At 39.6% G+C, this 24,965-nt stretch overlaps 1 protein-coding gene across 5 annotated transcripts in view; it reads right to left on the reverse strand.

Moving 5' to 3' along the window:
- Positions 1-472: 472 nt before the first annotated feature.
- The window catches only part of USP15 (ubiquitin specific peptidase 15), a 120,183-nt gene continuing 95,690 nt past the window's right edge, over positions 473-24,965 (reverse strand). For 4 of the 5 annotated variants that reach the window (XM_055126500.1, XM_055126503.1, XM_055126501.1 and 1 more), the window contains 13 exons: positions 23,778-23,936; positions 23,471-23,695; positions 19,350-19,433; positions 19,169-19,263; positions 18,882-19,073; positions 15,801-15,916; positions 15,340-15,612; positions 14,916-14,986; positions 14,474-14,589; positions 13,945-14,094; positions 11,915-12,018; positions 9,498-9,586; positions 473-5,778 (listed from right to left, as the gene is read on the reverse strand). In XM_055126500.1, coding sequence (XP_054982475.1) covers positions 5,596-5,778; positions 9,498-9,586; positions 11,915-12,018; positions 13,945-14,094; positions 14,474-14,589; positions 14,916-14,986; positions 15,340-15,612; positions 15,801-15,916; positions 18,882-19,073; positions 19,169-19,263; positions 19,350-19,433; positions 23,471-23,695; positions 23,778-23,936 — 1,857 coding nt within the window. In that variant the 3' untranslated portion in view covers positions 473-5,595. Of the gene's footprint in view, positions 5,779-9,497; positions 9,587-11,914; positions 12,019-13,944; positions 14,095-14,473; positions 14,606-14,915; positions 14,987-15,339; positions 15,613-15,800; positions 15,917-18,881; positions 19,074-19,168; positions 19,264-19,349; positions 19,434-23,470; positions 23,696-23,777; positions 23,937-24,965 lie in introns of those variants that run through there. The other variant, XR_008628520.1, reaches the window with a different exon arrangement.

Genomic DNA, 24,965 nt, shown 5'->3' on the forward strand with positions numbered 1-24,965 from the left:
GTAGATCTGTACTGGGACTCAGTGGTTTTGGGGGACCACCAGGGTCGCACCTGGCAGTACTTGAGAATCACGTAGTACCAGGGAATGAACTGAGTCTTTCTTGGTGCGGGAGAGTGTGTGGGTGGGGGGTGGTGCACACCTGGCAGTGCTCAGGGTCTACGCCTGGCTCTTTGCTCAGGCGCAGGAGATGGAACCCGGGTCGCTGTGAGAAGGTGAGCACTGTCAGCCCAGACTCTCCCGCCAGGCTCTGGACTCGTCTTGCTCACGCTAGGCACGTGTTCCACCAGTCTCTTCCCGGCCCCCAAGAAAGTTCTAACAGAAATCTCTCGAGACCTTGTTCAGATTTCAGAATCTTAACAAAAACCTAAGAATGGAGCAAAAGGAGATTTCCGTTCAAATGCAAAGTTCGGGAAATATTATGACCTTGTCATCGGTGAGAAAAATGTAAGAATACACGTTATGGGAAAAGACGTGGGATGTTTTCATATTTATTTTTTAAATTTCATATATGTAGAGTTGACTCCAACTAGCAATGGACTGGAAGATTACAGCAAGTAGAAACATTTCTTTTGTTTCCCCAAACTATATAGAACAAGCTACAAATTCCTGATGAGAACGTTTAGTAAAATGAGCACCAACTTCAATCAGGACTTTCTACAACAGCACATTTTTACCAAAACAACTCGAACGTTTAAGTTTTGTGCATACTGAAAATGCGCAATCTTGTTACAGCACTTCCATTAAAAGAACAATTCCCAAAGTGACAAGTGTTATCTGCTTTGTATAATGACATTTGATAGACATTTCTAGGAAAAAAAAATCCATTTTATCATCTTGTATTGAGACTGCAGTCGGTCAACTGTTTATTTTCCGTGAAAGGTTTATCCACTTTCTGAAGCCCCTTAATAACTGAAGAGTCATTCCCTTTCATTACCCTGGCAAGCTTCAAGCTCCAGAAGGGAGGATTGGGACATATAATTACACCATGGTATGATATAGGGTGAATAATGTACATATATATTAGCAATAAATACATTTGCCAAAAGTAATTTTTGTACTGTCTGTTTAGTTATCCATTACATAATTCTTTACCCCATTGTTAGAGCAAATAAGACTTGAGCAATACCTAAAACTTTACCATGTACATTTTTCAATCTCTCCAATTCTGGATTTTTATCAGAACCTACGTTGATTATATAATTCTAAATAAACTTAACCCACTTTTAAATAAAGATTTCTCTTTCTGAGCTATTCTGAAACTTTTTTGCCTCATTTACATGAAATATAAATTAAACAAACAAAAATAGATATAATGCTTTAGGAAAATTTTTTTCCCTCAGAAATCCTAATAATTTTAAAAGTAGATATATAAGAAACATTGGAAAGTACATAAATACATTACTTTTCTCTATCCTCTGGTTAAGTGGCACTTAAACAATTTGGGAATTATCAAGATATTTTCTAGAAGCTTTTCCAAATTCTCTAGAAGAACTGAATTCTGATTTAATTCTTCCAAGAGTAAGATTCTCAATTTTATCATAGAGTAAAAAATATGAACTAAGATTCGCACTATTCTTTGGCTCCATAAATGAAACTTATTTCCTTTCCTTTTCACCGAAATTATAGAGATCTATTTTTCCTTCACTTAATATAAAATAATCTTTCACCTTTTTACCTTAAAAACTAAACTCAAGAATAGCTGCTCATTCGGCAATGTATACCAGACCAAGAGTCTACCATATAAGGAGGGTAGCAGGCAGGCAGTAGGGAAACGCACTGTCTACAAAAACCTAAAAATAATAAACAGACTGCAAATGGTTTGTCCTTTATTCTCACCATGTCCCAGTGACAGTGTCAGATCAGCTCTCTGAGGGGAAGGCTGTGGGACACTCACCCCTCACTCTTTTGGTACGTCACTGTAAGGTAGTTTACTACTCTATTTCTAATAAGATGTCCTCACTTCAACATACTTTAATGATGACACAGCACTGTTCCTATGCTCTTTTATCAATGGCTCTACTTATATTTCTTTGCCTGGTAAGTACAGAGTAAAAGAACATGGATTGTAATAGAAAGCAACATAATATCAAAAGAAAGCATCAGGCTGCAGCATTTTTCATAAAGATTAAAACTATAATTGGAGGGGAAAAAAAAAGCCCTGAAATTAAGGGTTACATTTGAGTCAATGTAAGCAAGGCACAATATATTTGACAAACAAGAAAAAAGAATGCCATACTGCATTAAAAATTGAAGTTTAATAAATGTAGACAATGTGGAGCTGGAGCTGTACAGCGGGTGGGGTGCCACCTTGCACGCAGCAGACTTGGGTTTGACCCCCCCAGTTGGGACTCCCTTAAGGTCCCCTCACTAGGGCTGGAACAATAGCACATCGGGTAGGGCATTTGCCTTGCACTCGGCATAGGGTCCCCTGAGCACTGCTAGGAGTAATTCCTGAGTGCAGAGCCAGGAGTAACCCCTGTGCATCGCCGGGTGACCCAAAAAAGCAAAAAAGAAAGAAAAAAAAGAAGTCCCCTCACTAGGAGTGCTCCCTGAGCACAGGGCCAGGAGTAAGCCCTGAGCACAGTAAGATGTGACCCCCAAACAACAAACAAAAATATATACAAGGTAAATGAAGTAAATTTAAAAGGGAAAGAAAGTTAGTTACAGTTGGTATCTTTCCTATTCTGTGCTCAAATAATGAGCTAAAGATACTCTTGGAAGTTATTAGTCTTCAAAATCACATTTTATTTAGGATGAAGAAATCAGTAATGAGTATACCACAGATTACAAAACACCTTTCCATAAAACATATGATCCCATTCGAGCTATCAAGTTTCGGGAAGTAGCCACTAAGCCACAGTGGGAAACAGTACAAATATCTGAGGATAAAATATTGGCTTTACACATGTAAACACATGTGTGAACTTGGGAATACTAACTTCCTTAAATCTTGGTTTCTTCACATAAAAATGGGGATCATGACTAATCTTTCTTTATAATTACTGTGAAACAAAACAGACAACACATTAATACAATACGTGGCCCAATAAGTATCCAATAAATGCTATTATCGTTCTTGTACAGGTTAACAGGCTAGCAGGGTGTAGACCAAAGTCATATAATTACTAATTAGCAAAGCTAGAGGTGAAAATCTAGACTGGACGTTTCTTATTATCTTAGAGCATCTATGAGAATCTACCCTTAATTACAGCAGGGTGTTAGCCATTTCTGCACTATTTCTTTTGACGGTGCCAGGGACGAAATTCGGTGGCTCATATGTGAAAGGTGTGATCTACCACAGAGCCATATCCTTAGCCCATATTGTTCTATTCTTACCATTTATTTCTTATAACTGAAAGCAACCAAATTCCCAGATTTAATGACGTCAAGATAAAAACAGTAAAAATGGGAATTTCAGTTATCCACTGGTATTAAAAGAAACGGTCTCTCTATGGACAATTAAAATTGAGACTACAGTTTAGGGCTAGAAAATTTTGCTTTTCTCTAAACCTCAAAAATGGAAATATTGTCTATTAAAGTTGGCAGACAGCATAAAGATTGTAAGCTCTGAATGCAGAGATACTGTCTATTGTGATATCTCCGGACTCCAGAACGTGACTAGTAGGCATATACAAATATTTAAGAAATGAATAAATTAAAAAAAATTTTAAACATGCTAGTAGTAGTAATAGAATTTACTTTGATATGTTTTCCTCTCTATTTATAACTGTATGATAATAAAAAAGTCTAGCATATAGTCAACTACCCATAAAATAGGGGATTTTTATCAAAAGATCCAAAGAAATAAAAGACTAAATAAGGCCTTGAATAGCTTTATTGAAATCTGTATAAATAAACATGCACATTTCAAATGTAAACTCAAGTGAACTCAAGTGCAGACAAAATTTTAACCTCTGTCATGCAGGAGGTTAGTTTACATTTAAAAAAAAAGAGAGAGAAAAGAAAGAAAGGAAAAAAAAAAACTCAAAGCAGCTTTTAAAATACCAGGATGAAAAACCAGCTTTAATATCAAGGTATAAAGCAAAGCCATGATCAACATACCTCATTTATCCTGGTCAAATGCATATTTTTTAAACTTTTAAATGCTAACATAAATAAATATTTACCAAAATGTGCACTCACAGAGTGAACTTTTATTTACAATACACAATTTATAATCTATTGTATTTGATTAGTTCAAGTGAAGAACATTATACTTTTTGCTTTAATAACAGTGGGACACAAAACAATTTCTCAGGTAGTCAATATGTGAAATGTGTCCCAGTATTTATATTTTCTATTAAAGGCAGTACTGTATGCCAATTGACAATACATTCTTTTAACTAGATCAAAGGGAAAAAAGCAGCAAATGAAAAATGTTTCAAATGTTCACACATATTTTTGGCATCCTGAATCCTTGAACGTGGTGAACTAAAATCAAATTCCAGGTTTTTATGCTTTATATACTGTCCAGGTTCAGATTCTGGAACACGCAGATGCCACTTCTCTTCTAACAAGTCACCTTCTGAGAAAAGCTGTAAGGCTATGGTGAATTCCATCAGGAACACACAAAGAGAGTTAACAGACCTACCTTTAAAGCCAATTGTCCATTAATTATTTAAAGGCCAGTATATGAAAAAAACCTCAAAGCATGATGTAATCATTACTACTGATACAGAGTACAATTAAATCTTTCCTTATGTTACAATAATTCATAGGTTAGAAGTTGCCAAATTACAAAAAAATGGGGTAGAGAAAAACAGACAGCAAAAATTTTGAATTTGGACCAACACCAAATTAAAACAAATGAATTTTAATGTAAGTAAAAGAAAATTTAAATGGCGGAGGAACAGATTCTAAATGCAACAAAAAGAACATCAACATCAAAAAAAAAACCTTACATATAACAAAAATGACTTTAGATGAAGGGTGAAATCTAGAACCTGTTTTCTACAATAGCAGTTAGATGAACATAATATTCTAGTTTTAATACTATGAAAGGAAATAACTTTTTCAAGACTTCCATGTAACATGATTCATTTTTTAAAAATAGGTCTACATTGATTGCCAGGGATAGACTTGAAAATTTGGTTTTCCAAGGATACTACTGCAGTATTTATGCCACATTGATACCGCAGCTAAATATCATAATAGTATATGTAGCAGCCTAATGCACATGATCTAGATTATCCAAAAACTAAGTTCAGCCATAATTTTCTTGCAGTATATTAGAGCAAAATAAATGACCAACATCCACAAATTTAACATTTGTCATCAGTTAACTCACATCCAAAAAATTAAAGAAAACATAATTCATCAAAACAGCAGCAAACTTAAAAGGGATTTATTTGTGATTTCCTATATATATTTAGCTTGTAAATACAAGACTGTAAATGTATTAAGAGACAATTTCTGTTAAAGTTTTCATTGTGTTTCACTTCAAGTACTGCACAAGTTAAAATCTGATAAAGGATTTACATTCGGTTATCTGAAACTTCCCATCTCAGACTCGTGTTTAATGTGGTGGGTGACTCCATCATCTCCATAGACACCACCAGCAGGAAAGTCTCTCCTTTATGGCTTCTGGGACTCTCGTTAGTTAGTGTGCATACAGTTTTCGTTTTCTATGTCATTGTCATTATCATTGCTATCTTCGTCACTTTCTAACGGGATGCCCGTGGCAGCGGAAGCACCTTTAGTTTCTCGGTCAAGAGGGAAAAAGCCAGTTCCACTGAAAGTGTCTTGCCTCTGGTAGAAGAGCACGTACGCAGCTTTGGACTGTTAAAGAAAGTTAAAGCAGGCATGAATCGCAATGGTCACATCAAATTCAAGAAAAGGGGCCGAGAGAGAGATTAACAGGCGGGAGTGCACTGTTCTGCACACAGGAGGCCTGGGTTGGATGCCGAGTCACACATGGCCCTGAGCTAAAGGAGCAATCTTGAGCGACTTCTAAGCACAGAGTTCGGAGTTATCTTCAAGCACATCTAGCACATAGCACCCCCCCAAAAATAAATAAAAAACTAAAACAAATACTTTTTTTTTTCTTTTTGGGTCACACCTGGCGATGCTCACGGGTTACTCCTGGCTCATACGCTCAGTAATAACCCCTGGCAGTGATCAGGGGACCGTATGGGATGCTGGGAATCGAACCCGGGTCAGCTGCGTGCAAGGCAACTGCCCTACCCACCGTGCTACCACTGCAGCCCCAGAAAAGAATTTTTATAATCTATTTGGAGATAGGGTATAAATCAAAGAGAAAAGCCACACATGGTCAAATGAAATTACTAAACTGATTACAAGATGACTTCTACATAGCAAGGAAAGGATGGTTACTGAAGGAGTATGTTTTTCCCTTTTGTGTTTCTAAGTCACACCAGATGTGCTTGGGAACTGTGTTGTGACAGGAATCAAACTCAGGCTTTCTGCATGCAAAGCACAGGCTGCGGCTTATTAAGTGACCTCTCTGGTCCTGAAACGGACTTTAAAAACTTTATGTTTTACTAAGTCTATGTTTGAGCTAGAGTGCAGCTTCCTATCGGTAATTTTAGGATTTGCTCCAATAAGTGTAACTCTTTATCTTTACCGACATCCTTATCCTTGGTCTTTGATTTACAAAATACTTTTCCCATCAGAAATCAGTCTCCTCCCTGGGCTGCCATGCCCCACCCCCACACGGGCCTGCCGAGTGAGCAGTCTACATCCATGCTCCTCCTCGGGTCCAGATGACCAGCTGTCCCAGCCGTCCTAACAGAGTGGCTTCTGTCAATAACAGTTGAAGGCTTTTTAAGTCAATCTCTTTATTTACTTCACTATTTTTCTTTCTTGTACCAATACCACCACTTTTCCCAAGATCACTTATCTCTATTGTATCTTCTGACTCTTCTGGGTGCTGAGTAAAATTCAATTAAAAAAAAAAAAAAGTCATGTTTTGGCCAGGAATAGGCTTGGTGGAGTAGTATGCATCAGACCTTGGACTTAATTCCCTGCATCTTCCCTGTTCAACCAAAAAGTCAAGTTTTTAGCCGGAGAGACAGGACAGTGGGCAAGGACAGGACAGTGGGCAGGGACAGGACAGTGGGCAGGGACAGGACAGTGGGCAGGGACAGGACAGTGGGTAGGGACAGGACAGTGGGTAGGGACAGGACAGTGGGCAGGGACAGGACAGTGGGTAGGGACAGGACAGTGGGTAGGGACAGGACAGTGGATAGGGACAGGACGGTGGGCAGGGACAGGACAGTGGGTAGGGACAGGACAGTGGATAGGGACAGGACAGTGGGCAGGGACAGGACAGTGGGCAGGGACAGGACGGTGGGTAGGGACAGGACGGTGGGTAGGGACAGGACGGTGGGCAGGGACAGGACAGTGGGCAGGGACAGGACGGTGGGTAGGGACAGGACGGTGGGTAGGGACAGGACGGTGGGCAGGGACAGGACAGTGGGTAGGGACAGGACAGTGGGCAGGGACAGGACAGTGGGTAGGGACAGGACAGTGGGCAGGGACAGGACAGTGGGCACGGACAGGACAGTGGGCAGGGACAGGACAGTGGGCACGGACAGGACAGTGGGTAGGGACAGGACAGTGGATAGGGACAGGACAGTGGGTAGGGACAGGACAGTGGGTAGGGACAGGACAGTGGATAGGGACAGGACGGTGGGCAGGGACAGGACAGTGGGTAGGGACAGGACAGTGGATAGGGACAAGACAGTGGGCAGGGACAGGACAGTGGGCAGGGACAGGACGGTGGGTAGGGACAGGACGGTGGGTAGGGACAGGACGGTGGGCAGGGACAGGACGGTGGGTAGGGACAGGACGGTGGGTAGGGACAGGACGGTGGGCAGGGACAGGACGGTGGGTAGGGACAGGACAGTGGGCACGGACAGGACAGTGGGTAGGGACAGGACGGTGGGCAGGGACAGGACGGTGGGTAGGGACAGGACGGTGTGTAGGGACAGGACGGTGGGCAGGGACAGGACGGTGGGCAGGGACAGGACGGTGGGTAGGGACAGGACGGTGGGCAGGGACAGGACGGTGGGCAGGGACAGGACGGTGTGTAGGGACAGGACGGTGGGCAGGGACAGGACGGTGGGTAGGGACAGGACGGTGGGCAGGGACAGGACGGTGGGTAGGGACAGGACGGTGGGCAGGGACAGGACGGTGGGTAGGGACAGGACAGTGAGCAGGGAGCTTGCCTTCTATGTGGCTGAGCCAGGTTCAACCCCTAGCATCCCATATGGTCTCCTGAGCACCACCAGGATAATTCCTGAGTGCAGAGCCAGGAATAAGACCTAAGTACACTGTGTGTGGCCCTAAAACAAAATCATCGAGTTGGGGATGAGATATAGCTTGGTTTGCATACTGTAGCCCTGGGTTTGAGCCCAGACATGAAGACAAACCACTGCCCTGCAGAAACTTAGCCAAACTAAACTCCCCTGGTCCCTAAGCCCCAAATAAAAATGCACCCGAGGCTGGAGTGATAATACAGAAGGCAGGGCACTATCCTTGCATGCAGACTTCCTGGGTTCTACCTAGTCTGCCAAGGGTTAAACACTGAGCACCATGTTGTTTACAAAAACAAAAGAAAACAACAACAACAACAACACAACAAAAAGAAATACTGCCCCCAAAATAAGAGCAAGGCCTTCAGAATCTTTTTTTTTCTTTTTATATTTTAGCATTCTGACTTTGGTCTAAAAATATGTGGACCTATTTTAAAGAAAAAATTTTATTATTTTCACTAGAAATTCCATTTCTATTGAAAACAGCAAAAAATTATCACTGCAGGGGCTGGAGCGATAGCACAGCGGGTAGGGCGTTTGCCTTGCACACGGCCGACCCGGGTTCTAATCCCAGCATCCCATATGGTCCCCTGAGCACCGCCAGGGGTGATTCCTGAGTGCAGAGCCAGGTGTGACCCAAAAAGCAAAAAAAAAAAAAAAAAAAAATTATCACTGCAATTCATGCATTTGTTGTGTGAATTTAGAAGCAATTTTCTATTTAGGGAATGATTTTGCGTATCTTAATATTGGAATGAACCTCTAAGGGCCAGGAGGATCGCCCATGGCTTGGAAGCCGGCCTCACGTGCTGGGGGAAAAGGCAGCTGGACAGAGAAGGGAGCACTAAGTCAATGATGGTAGGAGCGATGGCCTGGGATGGGAGATGTGTGCTGAATGTAGGCCATGGACCAAACATGATGGCCTCTTAGTACCTGTACTGCAAACCATAACACCCAAAAGGAGAGAGAAAGAGGGAATCTGTTAGCCACAAGGCAGGAGGTAGGAAGGGGTGGGGAGGCGGGAGGGATACTGGGGACATTGGTGGTGGAGAATGGGCACTGGTGGAGGGAGGGGTGCTCGATCACTGTATGACTGAAACGTAATCATGAAAGTTTGTAAGTCTGTAACTGTATCGCCCGATGATTCAATTAGAAAAAAATGAATGCTAGAATAGAATTTATATTTCACGAGTCCTTCATTTGTAGGAAATAAGACATACTCACCACAATCTGATCTTCAGATGCTGTCGAGACACTACTGTCATCAAAGTAGTACCATTTCCCATCATCTTTATTTTTTGCAAAAGCAGTATCTAATGAAAAAAACAAGCACTCCTTGACTGAAATGATTTTTGGGAAGGAAATGTTTTTCTCTCATCATAAAAATAAGTATTTACTGCATGATGATCATGGAGTTGTATCAATTACATTACAATGGCTTTACATTGGTTAAGGTTTTCTGAATAACTTTCAACAATCCAGATACCTAGGACAGGCTTCAAACATGCTTTTTTCATCACCAGGAAAACCAGACAGATGATTCTTTTATTAAGAGACTACTACTAATGGACAAAAACGGGCATTCACATGTATGCAGTACTCTGTGCACAGGTGCCAGGGCTTACTACTGGTGCTGTGCGCAGCGATCGTTCTTTGCAGTGCTAGAAGGGCCAAATGTAGTGCAGAGAATAAAACGAAAATGGACTACACACACGGCAAGAGTCTTAATCTCTGTACTGTCTCTCTGGCCCTCAAAAAATTTTTTGAGTTGTTCCTGGGGCACAAGTGGCAGTCTCAGGGCTTCCCCCAGCTCTGTACTGGGGGGTAACTCCTGGTGGTGCGTAGGGGACCAAACGGGGTTCTGGGAATCAAACCTGGGCTGGCTGAGTACAAGGCAGGAGTCCCACCCTCTGGACCCGCTGCCTTAAAATTTTAAATAGACCATGGTAGACAGCCACAAAAGCACTGAAGTTTTAATAGACTCCAGAAAATGCCCTTGTTACGTAGTAAGTTTAAGACGAGAGCTTTAAAAACCACATAGCTGAAAACATTTGACTAAATAACTGTGGGCTTGTCAGGAAGTCCTAAAAAAAAAAAATCCTATATATATGTCTATAAAATCAAAAGGCAATGAAATGAAGACATTTCAAAATGTACAGGCTAGAGCTAATATATATATTTAGCTAATATATATATCTATATATATAGAGAGAGAGCTAATGCTATATATTTAGAAGAAAATTTCTAGAGTTCAGTGTAAGAAAAAAGAAAACGGGAAAACAAAAAGCCAGTAAGGGAGCTGGAGCGACAGCACAGTGGGTAGGTAGGGTGTTTGCCTTGCACGTGGCTAACTCGGGTTCGATTCCCAGCATCCCATGTGGTCCCCCGAGCACTGCCAGGAGTAATTCCTGAGTGCATGAGTCAGGAGTAACCCCTGTGCAACGCCGGGTATGACCCAAAAAGAAAAAAAAAAAAAAGCCAGTAAGTACTCTATTAAAAAAGTCAGAAAAAGAGCAACAGAGCAAATCCAATGAATAAAGAAGAAAAATTTATCAAAGGGAAAAGATACAGTCAATGAGACAGGACACATAATATTAATGAACAGTTAATTCTTGGAAAAGTGAATAAGCTAGACCACTGGAAATATTAAAAAGAAAAAAGAGGGGAAATAGAACAGTTGAGTAACACAAATAATATTGTCAAATAATTTAGGAAAAACCATAGTTTTAGAAAAACAGAAAGTGCCAGGGCCGGAGCGACACCACAGCGGGTAGGGCATTTGCCTTGCACGCGGCCGACCCGGGTTCAATCCCCGGCATCCCATATGGTCCCCCAAGCACTGCCAGGAGTAATTCCTGAGTGCAAAGCCAGGAGTAACCCCTGAGCATCGCTGGGTGTGACCCAAAAAGCGGAAAAAAAAGAAAAACAGAAAGTGCCAAACTATCTGGATGACAATAATTCATTAAAGATGAGAAAAAAACCCCGAACAACCACTGCTAAAAAAGCTCAGGTAGTTTCACAGGTAAATTCAGCAACAAATCTGAGACTCCACTAGTTGTTTTAGTAAAGTGTCCAGTTTGATCTGCATAAATGACCCCAAACAATTAAGCTTCTCTCAGCCTATGGGAGTTGTGAAAGTAAGGGAATCTGGATATCTGTATCCAAAGTGGGTATCTGTATCCAAAGGTTTGGGTTGAAAGCAATGAACCAGATGACACAAAGTAATCAAAAGGATCTCAAGTATCAAGATTAAAAAAAGGTTAGATTTTCTGAAATCTGCAGCAGAGTACCAACTATATAATGATGCATATAATAATATACACATATAAAATGATGCACATAATGATAATGATGCATGATTTATAAGAGCAACTAAATCACACGCTTTAGAAAGAGAAGGGGAAGAACAGCGGGGGTAGGACAGTGTCCTGAATGGAGTGATTTTCTCATGCCTAGAATTGAAGAGTCTGACTGACTTAATCCCTCCACAAATGACTTAAAATACGAAAATTCAAAAGTTGACTCATTGACTGTTATTTATTGAACCAATGTTGCCTAAGATTACCTCACTGTCCCATTAAGTTACAGATGGTTTGAGGCATCAAATATTACTTTAGTAAGAATGCAAACTATCAACTTACAATGTCCTCCTCCCATCCCTCCATAGTGGTTGGAAACGGCGATCAGATTATAGCGGCAAGGACCCGCGTTTGGATTAATTAGGAATTCTGACATATCCAAGTCACTGTTTGAGAGAGAGATCAGTTAGTCTTGTTTTTCCTATACGCAACACATTTTATTCCTTCTTGTCCGTGTTTTTTGACACATATACATCCCACTAAGAAAAACAATTTTTAATTTTCTTTTGGGACCACACCTGGCGGTGCTCAAGGGCTATTTCCAGCTCTAGACTGAGGAACTGCTCCCAGCACTGTGCTCGAGGGCCCACGCAGTGCTGGGGGCTGCACCTGGGCTTCCTGAGTGCAAGGATACACTCCGCCCACTGAGCTGTCTTTCCAGTTCTAAGGAAGTTGTTTTATAAAACAAATCATATGTATAGACTCGAGATTGAATGTTTTAACAAATATTACTTAGGAGTTAAGAATTTAAAAATCTGCCACTGATTATATTCAGATTAATATTTCATATTGATATACTCTTGGCATACAAGGAAAAACAGTTGATGTCATTTTTCCATTTGGGGTTTTCTTATTTTTGCATTTCTAAAATCACTTGGAGGGATGATTTATTTAAGGGCAAATTAAAAAAAGTGTGAAAAGCATCTTTCTTGGAAATTTCATAGTTAAAATATATCTAAACCTCCACATTTATCCTATGTTTTCTCAGTTTTGATGATCTACATATAAAGAGCAACATTCTTTGAATATAGTCAACTGTTTATAATCTGTAATGCAAGAAATTAGAGCACAGTCATATTTTTGCTTATCAGTATATCTCATTCTTTATATATATGTATATGTATATGTATATATATATATATTTTTTTTTTTTTGAGGGGGGTCACACCCAGCGATACTCAAGGGTTACTCCTATCTCTGCACTCAGGAACTACTTCTGGCAGTGCTTGGGGGACCATATGCCGGGGAGTGAAGCTGGGTAGGCCTCATGCAAGGCACACGCCCTACTGACTGTGTTCTTGCTCCGGCTCCTATCTCATTTTTTCTTGTATCATTAAGAGCAACAATTCTAAATTTCAAATACACAAAATTCTAGGCTACTTCTCTCGTATCATTAAAATGCAATATTCTGGAACATTTTGATGGGTCATAATTTTGTTAAAGAGGAAGAACTGCTTTTTGTGTTTCACAACTGCAAATCATTTTCAACTTTAAACTTACAAGCACCAATTAAAATAAGCAATCCTATTAATGAATACAATAATGCTTTCAGTATCATTTCATTTTTTTTCTTGCCAATCAACTACTTCCATCATCTGTCGACTAACTAGTGATGTTAAGGAACTTTGTCGTGTGAGTAGCTGGAGGCAGGGAGGAATAGTATCAACGTCCTTGGAGTAAAAGGGGAGAGCACCACGCTCTGCCTGCAACTTACTGCATGGTGAGCCCTTCTCAGTTATGCGAATGACACGGGAACACAAGATTTCCCTTCTCGTGCTTCTGAAGTCTAGTACCCTTAGTGAAAACTTGAGAAGTGGCAGAGCACAAAAATGCAGCCTCGGGATTTCTTTTTACAAACACGCTATCATGCTCTGGACAATGTAAGAAAACTCAAGGATGACAGCCAGGGTCACTGATGTTCTACTGAGTCATCCTTTTACGCAACTACATTATTCTGTCTTCACATTACCTGAGTCTTTTTAAAAATGCATACTTAGAAATAACTGATGAGTAATGATGAAGTAATTCCTAGGGGAAAAAGTCACTAAGATCTAATTTCATAAAACAGCTTAGATTTATAAATGAGCTCGAGATTTCTAAATAAGCCCACATAACATAATGTTATGTAAAATGAGTTTTACACTGTATCTTAAAAAAATAAAGTATATCTTTTCTTTATTCTCTGAAAATTGTTACGAATTCTTATAAATAGAACTCTCGAAAAATATACTCAAAAGCTAAAACTGGACTCAAAACACCAAATTAAAAAAAACCTGTTACTCAATGTTTAATGAAGCACAATCAAAATTTACCTTATAGGAAAGTCAACTAAGGTATCCAATTTATCTCTCATGTATCGACTGTAAGAAAATCGTTTGAGATGTACCACAAGTACTGGAGGCAGTGACCATAAATCTAACTTCTTTGTGGCTTGTTGATGTTCTTTACAATTTGGACAATACCTAAAAATGAAGAGAAATACTTAAAAGTTTGACAGACATAATGAAAACAATGGACAAAATGTTTGGAGAGATCTACATCATTCACATACTACATGCCAAATATGTACTAGACTGATAGAACTCCTGTTATTTTTATCTTCAATAGATTTTCCAAATAAATTTTGATTATAAATAGAAAAATAAGCACTTGAAGAAATTATGAGGGTGAGGTTATTTGTATTCTAGTATGCTAAAGAGACATGTGCTGAGATACAGATATTAGAAAATCTCAGAACTTCTGGGAGTTTAGTGATCACTCAAAATGAGGCAGGATACATATCACAGTATACGTTCTTAAAAAAATAACAATTACAAATAATTATTTAACTTTGTCTCTTACCAAGGATCCTCAGCACCTAGCTTTTCCTTTGTTGTAAAAAGCTCAATGCAATCTTTCAATTTCACAAAAGGTTTTTTGGGAGGTTTATATTCCACACTTTCATGTTTCTCAAAGTCCTAAAGAGAAGTATTTCTTGAGTTAAGAGAACAAATGAAACAAAACTCATTTTAGTGATAACATCTTACTCTGAATAATAATGAAAAACTCCTAAAATTTTCCCAAAAGAATCATAAAGCTTTATTTTAGTTGATTTACACCATACTTCTAAATAACATTGGTATATGAATAAAAAGTGTGAAAGAAAATGTAAAAAAAAAAAAAAAAGAAACTCTAGCATATATAAAATTTTCCACTGGAAAAATTAATTATAGATAGAAGCATGAGTAACAAAACAGTGCTATCAGCAATGGGCAAGATGAAAAAGAAGTGAGCGATGACTTACCTCAGCAGCATTTTCATCAAAGTATCTTTTTTTCAAATCAGGATCCCAATCCAAAGCAAGAAAAGATCTTTCTAAGGTGGAAACATAATCATATGTGTTTAAAATTTAATATGCCTCACTGCTAACATCTTATTTTATATTCAGTATGGCAGAACAGTAACTTTTTCTACATGTACTAGGTGACCACAGGAAACCACAGTTCCCAAATAATTACACTATTTAAGTTAAAAATAATATACATCGTAAGTACAAATTTAATCTCCATTTGATAAACACTGAGTTATATTAGCAAACTTAGAAATTAAGGAGGATTAAGATTTTATCTAGATAAGTAAATGGCATTTTATCAGTGATGAATTTCATATTTTTAATTTAAAAAAATGAAAGTTTTTAAGTTTAGTGTTCACGTGGTTTGACTACTTACCATCTAGCCTAAGCTGCCTGTCATCAAATCTTATATGCCGGGTGTCATCTTTGATGTAGTTGGTATCAGTATTGCCTAAATTGTTGAACTGGAATGTAAACAATCTCTTTTTGTGTCCCGTGAGTTGACCTTTGCAAGTTTCCTCAGTACATAATCCATTTTCAGAATCATTATCTCCTCCAACTGAATCTTCAGACTGACTGTTTTCATTCTCAGAGGGAAGTTCTTGATCTTGGCTGGACTCATCATCTGGCTCATCTGTTTCCATTTCACCTAAGTTTAGATATAAGCAGTGTTTACATAAACCCAATGCTACATTTAAAAACTATTAATACTGATATTATTTTTCTCAGGCTTGCAGATTTTTGTTTTGTAGTTATTTAATCCCCATTTTCTTTTAACTTTTCTCTGAAGCAATAATCCAAGTGTAAAGCTCTTACACCCTAACAAGGAAGTCTTACTTGGTGAGCCTTCTTCATGGATGCCATTGGGGCCATTCCCATTAATATTTTGGTCCTTACAGCAATGTAGGGATCCTTCAGTTTCTTCAGTTTCAGTGGATATTTTGACATACCGGCTTAAAGAAAATCACAAATCAAGTTCAGTTACCACAGAGATAAAACAATTTTTAGATTCTTTAGATAAAAAACAATTTTAGTAGATTCAAGGAAAGATAAAAAAAAAAAGATTCAAACTTAAGACAAACTGCAAATGACTGTGTTTTGACTCCTTTTGTAAAAAGAGGTGAGTTTGTTACTCCTACAGTTATAACATCTCTCAAATTGCTTGATTAAATGTTGCCACCGGGGCTGGAGCAATAGTACAGTGAGTGGGTAGGGCATTTGCCTTGCATGTAGCCAACCTGGGTTCAATCCCCGGCATTCCATATGGTTCCCCGAGCACTGCCTGAGGTTGATTACTGAGCTCAGAGCCAGGAGTAAGCCCTGAGCACCACCAGGTGCCCACTGACCCACAAAAACAGTGGGCAGGGCTCTTACTTTGCACACGGCTAACCTTGGTTCGACCGGCGTCTCTTATGGTCACCTGAGCCCCTCTAGGAGTGATCCTTGAGATGAGAGCCAGAGTGAGCACTGGTGGGTTGTGGTTCAAATCCCCCCCCCCCCCTCCAACAAAGGGTATGTAGGGTATGTAATAAAGGAAACTAATCAGGTCAGCAAAACAAAGGTATCGTGCGGGCCCCATTAACGTCTCCATTGCGAGACTTGTTGTTTCTGTTTTTGGCATATCGAATACGCCATGGGGAGTTTGCCAGGCTCTGCTGTGCTGGCGGGATACTCTTGGTGGCTTGCCGGGCTCTCTGAGAGGGACTGGAGGAATCGAACCCGGGTTGACCGCTTGCAAGGCAAATGCCCTACCCGCTGTGCTACTGCTCCTTCCTACTACAATACACACCTTATAGTTCAAACCAAGTATTTAAGAAGTCACACAAGGGTCATCATGAATTTTCATCCTTTTATTTATTTATTTTTTCTTTTTTAACTTTTAATTATTTTATTATTATTATTATTGTTATAATTAATTAAATCACTGTGAGACACACTTACAAATCTGTTCTTGACTGGGTTTCAGTCATACAATGTTCTAACACCCATACCCATCCCTCCACTAGTATACATTTCCCATCACCAATGTTCCCAGTTTTCCTCCTGCCTGTGGCCAGCCCCTCCAGCTTGTCTCTGGGGCAGGCTCTCTCTCTCTCTCCTTTTGGCCATTATGGTTTGTAATACACATAATGAGAGAATATCATGTCTTCCTTTACCTGCTTTTAGCATGCAGTTCTTATTCAGAATGATCATTTATTTCCAACTATCTTTGCCATGGTGATCCCTTCTCTATTCAACCACTTTTCCCCAAGCACTTGAAACAGGCTTCCAACCATGGAGCAAATTTTCTGACCCTTGTTTCTACTTTCCTTGGGTATTAGTCTCTTTCTATGTTTTTTCATATCCCACAAATGAGTTCAATCATTCTATGTCTGTCTGTCTCCGGACTCCTTCTGAAAAGGGATGTCTACCCGTTAAAAGCTCCACTCATGGGACTGGAGAAATAAATAGTAGAGGGCTTAACATACTTGTCTTGCATGTGACTGACCTATTAGATGCTCAGCACATGTGGTCCTCTAGGCACTGCCAGGAGTGATCCCTGGCCATGCATAGCCCCTGTGCACCTCCAGGTGTGATCTAAAACCCCTGCCTCCCCACCCCCTACACGTAGCATCACCAAACTCAAACCACCACCAAACTCACCAAACACTAGCCCTGCTTAAAGATGTGTGGCTGCAGAGCAGAAAAGGCTTTACCAGCAATGGCCTCAAGGGGCAAACAAGAGTTGCAGCCCTTTAAGATGCAAATAGTGCAAAGATATTTTAAAACAAAACCTAAAACGCTAGGACTAGAGAGATTGTACCATGGATAAGGTTCTTGCCTTGCTCGCCATTGACCCAAGTTCAATCCCCAGCATCACATATGGTCCCTATGCCCACCAGGAGTGATTCCTGAGTGCAGAGCCAGGAGTCACTCCTGAGCATCATGTCACTGTAGTCCATCGGTTTGCTCGAGCGGGCACCAGTAACGTCTCCATTGTGAGACTTGTTGTTACTGTTTTATTTATTTATTTATTTATTTATTTATTTATTTATTTATTTATTTATTTTTAATTAGTGAATCACCGTGAGGGTACAGTTACAGATTTATACACTTTTGTGCTCATGTTTCCCTCATACAAAGTTCGAGAACCCATCCCTTCAACAGTGCCCATTCTCCACCTGAATTTTCATCCTTTTATTTTTTTATTTTTATTTATTTATTTTTTGCTTTTTGGGTCACACCCAGCAATGCACAGGGGTTACTCCTGGCTTTTCACTCAGGAATTACTCCTGGCGGTGCTTGGGGGACCATATGGGATGCCGGGGATCGAACCCAGGTTGGCCGCGTGCAAGGCAAACACCCTACCCGCTGTGCTATCACTCCGGCCCAATTTTCATCCTTTTAAATAAAACTATTTTGAGTTCCTGAACTGAGTGCATAAAGAAATGAAGTTTCTGACATTTCTTATGGTATGAAAGCATATAGGATGAACTCGTTTTTTTCTTTTTTTTTTTTTGCTTTTTGGGTCACACCTGGCGATGCACAGGGGTTACTCCTGGCTCTGCACTCAGGACTTACCCCTGGCTGTGCTCAGGGGACCATATGGGCTGCTGGGATTTGAACCTGGGTCGGCCGCGTGCAAGGCAAACGCCCTACCCGCTGTGCTATCTCTCCAGCCCCTAACCTGTTTTTTTCTAACTGCAAAGTTTTGGTGTAGCACAATTAAAATATTTCAAGTTGTCTGGGTTAATAATTAAATAATAATGCGGTTTATATGATTATGAAGCTAGATTAGACAATAACTTGATTTTTAAATTGCTCCCTACCTAAAAAGATTGATATAATACACACTTTCAATGTAGTTTCACAGTACCTCGCACACTTTAATTAGCTGTTGTATTTTATTTTGCTGGTGTAGCACTGCCTTGCACTTACCACATTCTCAAAAGTAGAAGATTATAGAGTTTATCTTCAGTATTGTTTCGTGGTACTGCTATAAGAAAAGGCTGACCAAAAAGTGAGGAACCAGTATGGTGTGTGTAACTTGAATGTCTAAATTTTTCTCTTAGGCAAACAGGAATAATCACATGCTCTGTATCTTCTGTCCTATTGATGTTAATCTCAAACCTGCAAGGAAAAAAATGGATGATAAACTGAGATTTTTTTTTTGCTATTTCTTTTGAATTTTTCTTACTATTTTACACAATGTAGTTTATACTTACACATAAATATCATCTCGCTCCATAATACTACTAAGGTTTTCATCCATGGCAAATATTCTGTGAAATCTATGATTGTATATATCAGTGACTATCATCTAAAAAAAAGAATGGAAATTCTATTAAGTTGGTTTTACAACACTGCAAATCTAAGTCCATCACTTCAATTCCAGAAACATCTTACCTTATCTGCAGGTACGCCTGACAAAGTACAGAGTGCCGTACAAAGATCTTGTATGTTTCCAATTTTGGGGACAACCACTTTGTACTAAAAGATAACAACAAATTACAATGAATTTAACACTTAGAAAAAAAGTGTCTTAAACATGTGAACCAAACACAGGGCCTTAAACACATCTGGATGCATGAAATATAGCAAGAAATGTAAATGTCTATCACTGAGCCACATCCCCAATCCTGAATTTATCCGGAACAAAAATCAGTGGAGTGAGAACTGACCTCACCGCTGCTTCCTCTTACTCCCTTGACATTTAGATCCCAGTGTGTTCCCAATCTTGTCAATAGCCTCATAGTATCTATACGAGGGCCCTCACCTACTGTTCCCTGGCTTCTAATTCAAAGTCACATAACCTGCATTCAACTACATTTTACTACTTGGATCATAATCATTTCATAACCTGAAAACTCCATCTGCGACATTTTACACTTTTACAGGCCACTCTTTAACCACTTCGTACTTTCCCTGCAAGTCCAGTCTTTTCTGGTTTCTGCATGCACTGAAATCTCACTTTTAGTTTTTGATTTCCTCCTAGTCTCCCAGTTCCAAGCTGTCTCTTTGCCCTTCTAACTGAGACTACACACCATATATCACTCCGACTATTCCGTGCCAAATCTGACCGCTTTGCTGTTGTTTTACTCTCTTACACACTCTAGAGCTGTTCAGAAATCCTGGAGAGAACTGCCATGTGAGAAATGAAATTCAATACAAATGCAGTGTAATAACATCTCAAAATGATTTCTTGGGTAGTAACCAGAAAGTTATCTTTTTTTAATTTGCTTATCCTTTAATAACTACTTAAAATAGTCACTATTTCTTAGACTTAATTTACTATTCTCCTGCTACAGGTCGAATACCTATTTGGCCAAGAAAATAGAAGCTGTAGGGAAGGAAAGTATCCAACTACCTGCCTCCTTAACAGTGTCCAATAACTCCTTTTCTCTTTCTCTTTTAATTTACAGAGACAGGATGAAAAGTGTCAGTCTTCCCGCTCACAGCTAACCCTAGTATCAACGGTATGAATTCCATTTTTTTCTTTCTCTGGAATCTAAATATAAGCAATCATCATCTAGTTTTGACTCCTGTTAAAGCCCAGTAATCAAATCAGTCTCGAGAAACATTTCCTTCTCTTGCTTCTGACAATGAGGGGTAAGGAGCTCACCTTGCACCAAGCTGACACATTCGAACCCCAGTACCACATACGGGTCCGCTGAGCACCTCCAGGTTTCAGTCCTAAGCACAGTTGCCCTCCCCCAACACAACCAAACGAGAACCAGCCCCATCAATTTTTAAGGGGTTTTATAGTTTTTGATGGAAAACTTTTATGGTTTAGATGACAAACTACAGGATCACCTTAGATTTCGATCATTCACCCTTCTAAGATGCTCAACACCATCTACACAGGGCAAATTCATTGTCCAATTTATTTATTTATTTATTTGCTTTTTGGGTCACACCCAGCGACGCACAGGGGTTACTCCTGGCTCATGCACTCAGGAATTACTCCTGGCAGTGTTTGGGGGACCATATGAGATGCTGGGACTCGAACCCGGGTCGGCTGCGTGCAGGGCAAACGCCCTACCCACTGTGCTATCGTTCCAGCCCCTCATTGTCCAATTTAAATTTTAAGTATATATCTCTCCTTCTCTAGCCTGGACACATAAACTCAATGCCCACCGATGTCTTTTTCTCATGTATTTCAACATACACAGAACTAAACACAGATTTAGATCACAGCAGGTGTCAAAACAGTCAACACAGAAACAGGTTTCTTTTAAACTATTAATCCTACTCTATTTAAAACAAAACAAACAAAAAAAACCCAACACCCAAGTGTTCCCTCAATTTCCCAATGCAACAAAGAATACTTTATCCTTGGGTAAAATATGCTTGAGAAAACATTTTCTCCTCCAGCAGTCAACTGGTTTTTCCATTCACTGTCCTCACGACACTGCAAAATCCTTTCACTGGATCTTAGTCTAAGTGTTCTAATTCAATCCTTGAGGAGCCAGTCTTGCCTTTCCTCGAACACAAATCTGGGTAGATAATCTCCTTCTCCTGTAATGTCTTAGGATGAAGCCCAAACTTCCTATTCCTACTATGGATCCAGATTAGCTTTCTTCTCCTCCTCCTTTTTGGGCCACCCATGGAGGGCCCACCTGACAGTTCTCGGCGAAATGGGTTGGTGGCTTAATGAGGGCCGAAGGATAAGCTTCTTGGGTTTCAAAGTGCCAAGGACACCATACCACCCGGGTGATATTGGGGGCCTCTAGGGCCACACTGTCACGTGCCTTTCTTGACCATCTGATGCTAGGACTGAACCCAATTTAGGTATGTGACACTCTAACCACTGTACTATCTCCCAGCACCAGCATCAAGATTTTTTTATAATCTACATCCTGCTTATCAATTCATCTACATGTATTTCAGAAGTGGGCCATGCTGTCTTTTGCCTTCAGCCCTTGAACATGCCATCTCTTGGGCCGTAATGCTTTTACGTCCAGATCTCAGGTGCATCATTGCCAATCTGGGTAGGTCACTGCCTTTGGATATTCCTAGAGAACTGTCATGAAAATTCCACACTAACTCTTCTTAGTGAAGGAGGAGAAGCCTCCTTAGCACGGGGATGAGAAATATTTTCCACTGAACTGTGAATCTACCTTTATTCCAATATCACACATAGTAACCAAAACACTACAGCTTTGATTACTACAGCTTTATAGAATAATCTGAAATTGGGGGAGAGAGAAACGTCACTCCACACCAGGGATTCTTTAGCAACTTTTATTTTTCCATATCAATTTTGGCAGTATTTGGTATATGTCCTTAAAAACAATGCCATAGGAATTTTTATAGGACTGCATTGAATCTGTATAGTACTTAGGGTAGGCTGGTCACTTTAACAAGATTTCTCTTTCCATTTCATGAACAATCTTTGTTTCCATTTCCCTGTGTTGTCTTCTACTTCTTTAAATGGTGACATCGTTTCCTGTGTGTAAGTCCTTCACCTCTTCTGTTAATCCCCGTGTACTTGACTTTTTGGGTTGTTCAAAATCATTACTGTGATTAAAAAAAACTCCTTCTACCTCTTGTTTGCATACAGAAAAAACACAGATTTCATTAATTTTGAGTCTGCCACCCATGCAACTTCCTATGAAATACATAAAAATACATAAGAAACACATAAATTTCTTATGTATTTTATGGTTTCAGGTCTTATATTCAAGTCTTTGATTTATTCAGAATCAACTTTTGTGTATGGAAATAGCAGTCTAGCCTCATTACTTTGCATGTAGTTCCCCAGTTTTCCCATTTATTGAAAGCAGGATAAATTGCTAAGGAGAATGTAGATCACAAAGACCTTTGATGCTGGTGCTGGCACACAGTACAGTGGTGAGGGTGTCGCGTGCCCAAACTGGGTTCAATTCCTAGCACCATATAGCCATATAAGTTGTTTCCAGTAGGTTTTTTTGGCTGGTATTGCTACAATTTTCTAAGTCAATGCAAACTGATATTCTTGACTTCTTTTCCAATTTTAATCCTTTTAATATTTAATACTATGCTGAATAATAGTGATGGTCATCCTTGTGCCTGATCTTAAATGGAAAGGTTTCCATTTTTTCACCACTGAACACAATGTTAGTTTGTAGTAAGTGGTTTTTATTATACTCTGGGACGTTCTTTGATAATGTCTGAGGATTTTGTTTGCATATGACAAGTTCTATTAAACATCCCTCAGCCTTTCAAAATTCTAAAAGGTTGTATTACTTCCTAAAACATTTGGCTTAGGAAAACTTTCACAAATAAATAGCATCAAAATGTGCTGATGCATAAGCAGTCAACACAGTTTTTTTTTTTTTTTGCTTGTTGGGTCACACTGGGCAATACTTGGGTTACTCCTAGCTCTGCACTCAGGAATCAGTCCTGGTGGTGCTGGGGGGATCATATGGGATGCCAGGAATCGAACCCAGGGAGGCTGCATGCAAGGCAAACACCCTACCTGCTGTACTATCGCTCTGGCCCCAACACAGTATTTTCAAAGTACAAGGAAAATAATCATTACTCACCTGCATAGGTTTGGTAAGTGGATCCATTCTAACTAAGTAAACTTCTAAGGTACGCTCTTTTTTCATGGGCAAAGGAAGTGTCAAGTAACAAAAAGGGTCAAATGTGACTGAAATCTTTGCACATTCAGGACATACTAAAGTTGACTTGAAAAGGCCATGAAATATGTCGACTATGATAGAATCATTTCTTTTTAAATGATTTTCCCAGGCTTCTTCAGCAACCACCTTTGAGGAAAATGGACATATATTACAATGAGAAATCACATTATTTATTAACAATGATGACAATAATATTATTAAAATTTACCTTATCTGGCCTCCCATCGGCGTCTTTTAGTTGTATGTATGGTTTTTTCCTAATTCTATTCAAATCCTCATGTAGACCATCCAACAGGAAAGCTAGTAATTCTTGACAGTCTTGCTGCTGGTATCCAGAGAACTGCGGTGCAAAACGTCCTACTTGTGTCTGTAAGAGAAGCAAAACTATAGAACCAATTCTGGAGAAAATACCAATAAAATTGTATTTGTAAGCTTCAAAGCAACTCCTGACACTTTTGCACTTTAACTTACTGCCGGACATGGAGAAGGTGATAAAAAATTTGAACTCTCTGATATGAATGTCCCTCGCTGGGGTAATATTGACAAACTGGGGCTGACCATTGCTCTACCTTCTTATTTTAGTCTTCACACAACATTTGTCTTTTGTGCTCACTTTAGTGTATGCTTTCCCTCACTTCTTGTGCTTTTTCTGGGTTGCTGTTGGTGCTAATTTAAGTGGCCACAAGTGTAAGGCTGAAATACTGACAAGTGTTCCTAGTACAACAAGCTATGTTGTGATGTACCTTACAGAGAAAAGAAATGGGCAAAATACAAGTACTAGATAAGCCTTGTTCATACACAATACAGTGCTCCTGGCTTTGAACACAGTCTTCATCAATCCAAAATATATATCAAATAAAATGGCTCTGGACATAACCACCCACAAGACAAGACTGTATACAGTCTATAACAGTAAAATAAAACTGCTCTGATAGATACAAGAGTCTAACCTGTATTTCACCAAGGAGTTCAGTTTCAATATTTGTTAATTTAATGTTCATGGCTCAATAGTTATAAAACATATCTACTGTAAAAAATACAAAGGACTACATTGATATGCAATGGGAATATACGAGTCTCATTTTGTTTTAATTTTCAGCAAGCACCCAATGAAGTTTACCTGGGACAAAAAGACCAAGACAGGGAATCCTTAAAATACACATAAGTATAGGGCCAGAGATGTGGCTTGACTACAGCACATCCATTAAAGATGTGAGGCCTGGGTTTGATCGCTGGAGTCCCCAAGTCCCCCCTACCATCACAAAGTATTCATCATTGTTTGGTTTTAAAACTTGTCATTAATTGCAACTAAACTGTCAAAGAATTTTCCTGGTGATTTTATTTCTTAGTTGTAGGTCTTCTTAATTGTCCCATGCAAATATTTGGGAAGCAGATA

The sequence above is a fragment of the Sorex araneus genome, chromosome 2, assembly GCF_027595985.1.
Source record: "Sorex araneus isolate mSorAra2 chromosome 2, mSorAra2.pri, whole genome shotgun sequence".
Taxonomy (NCBI): Eukaryota; Metazoa; Chordata; class Mammalia; order Eulipotyphla; family Soricidae; genus Sorex; species Sorex araneus.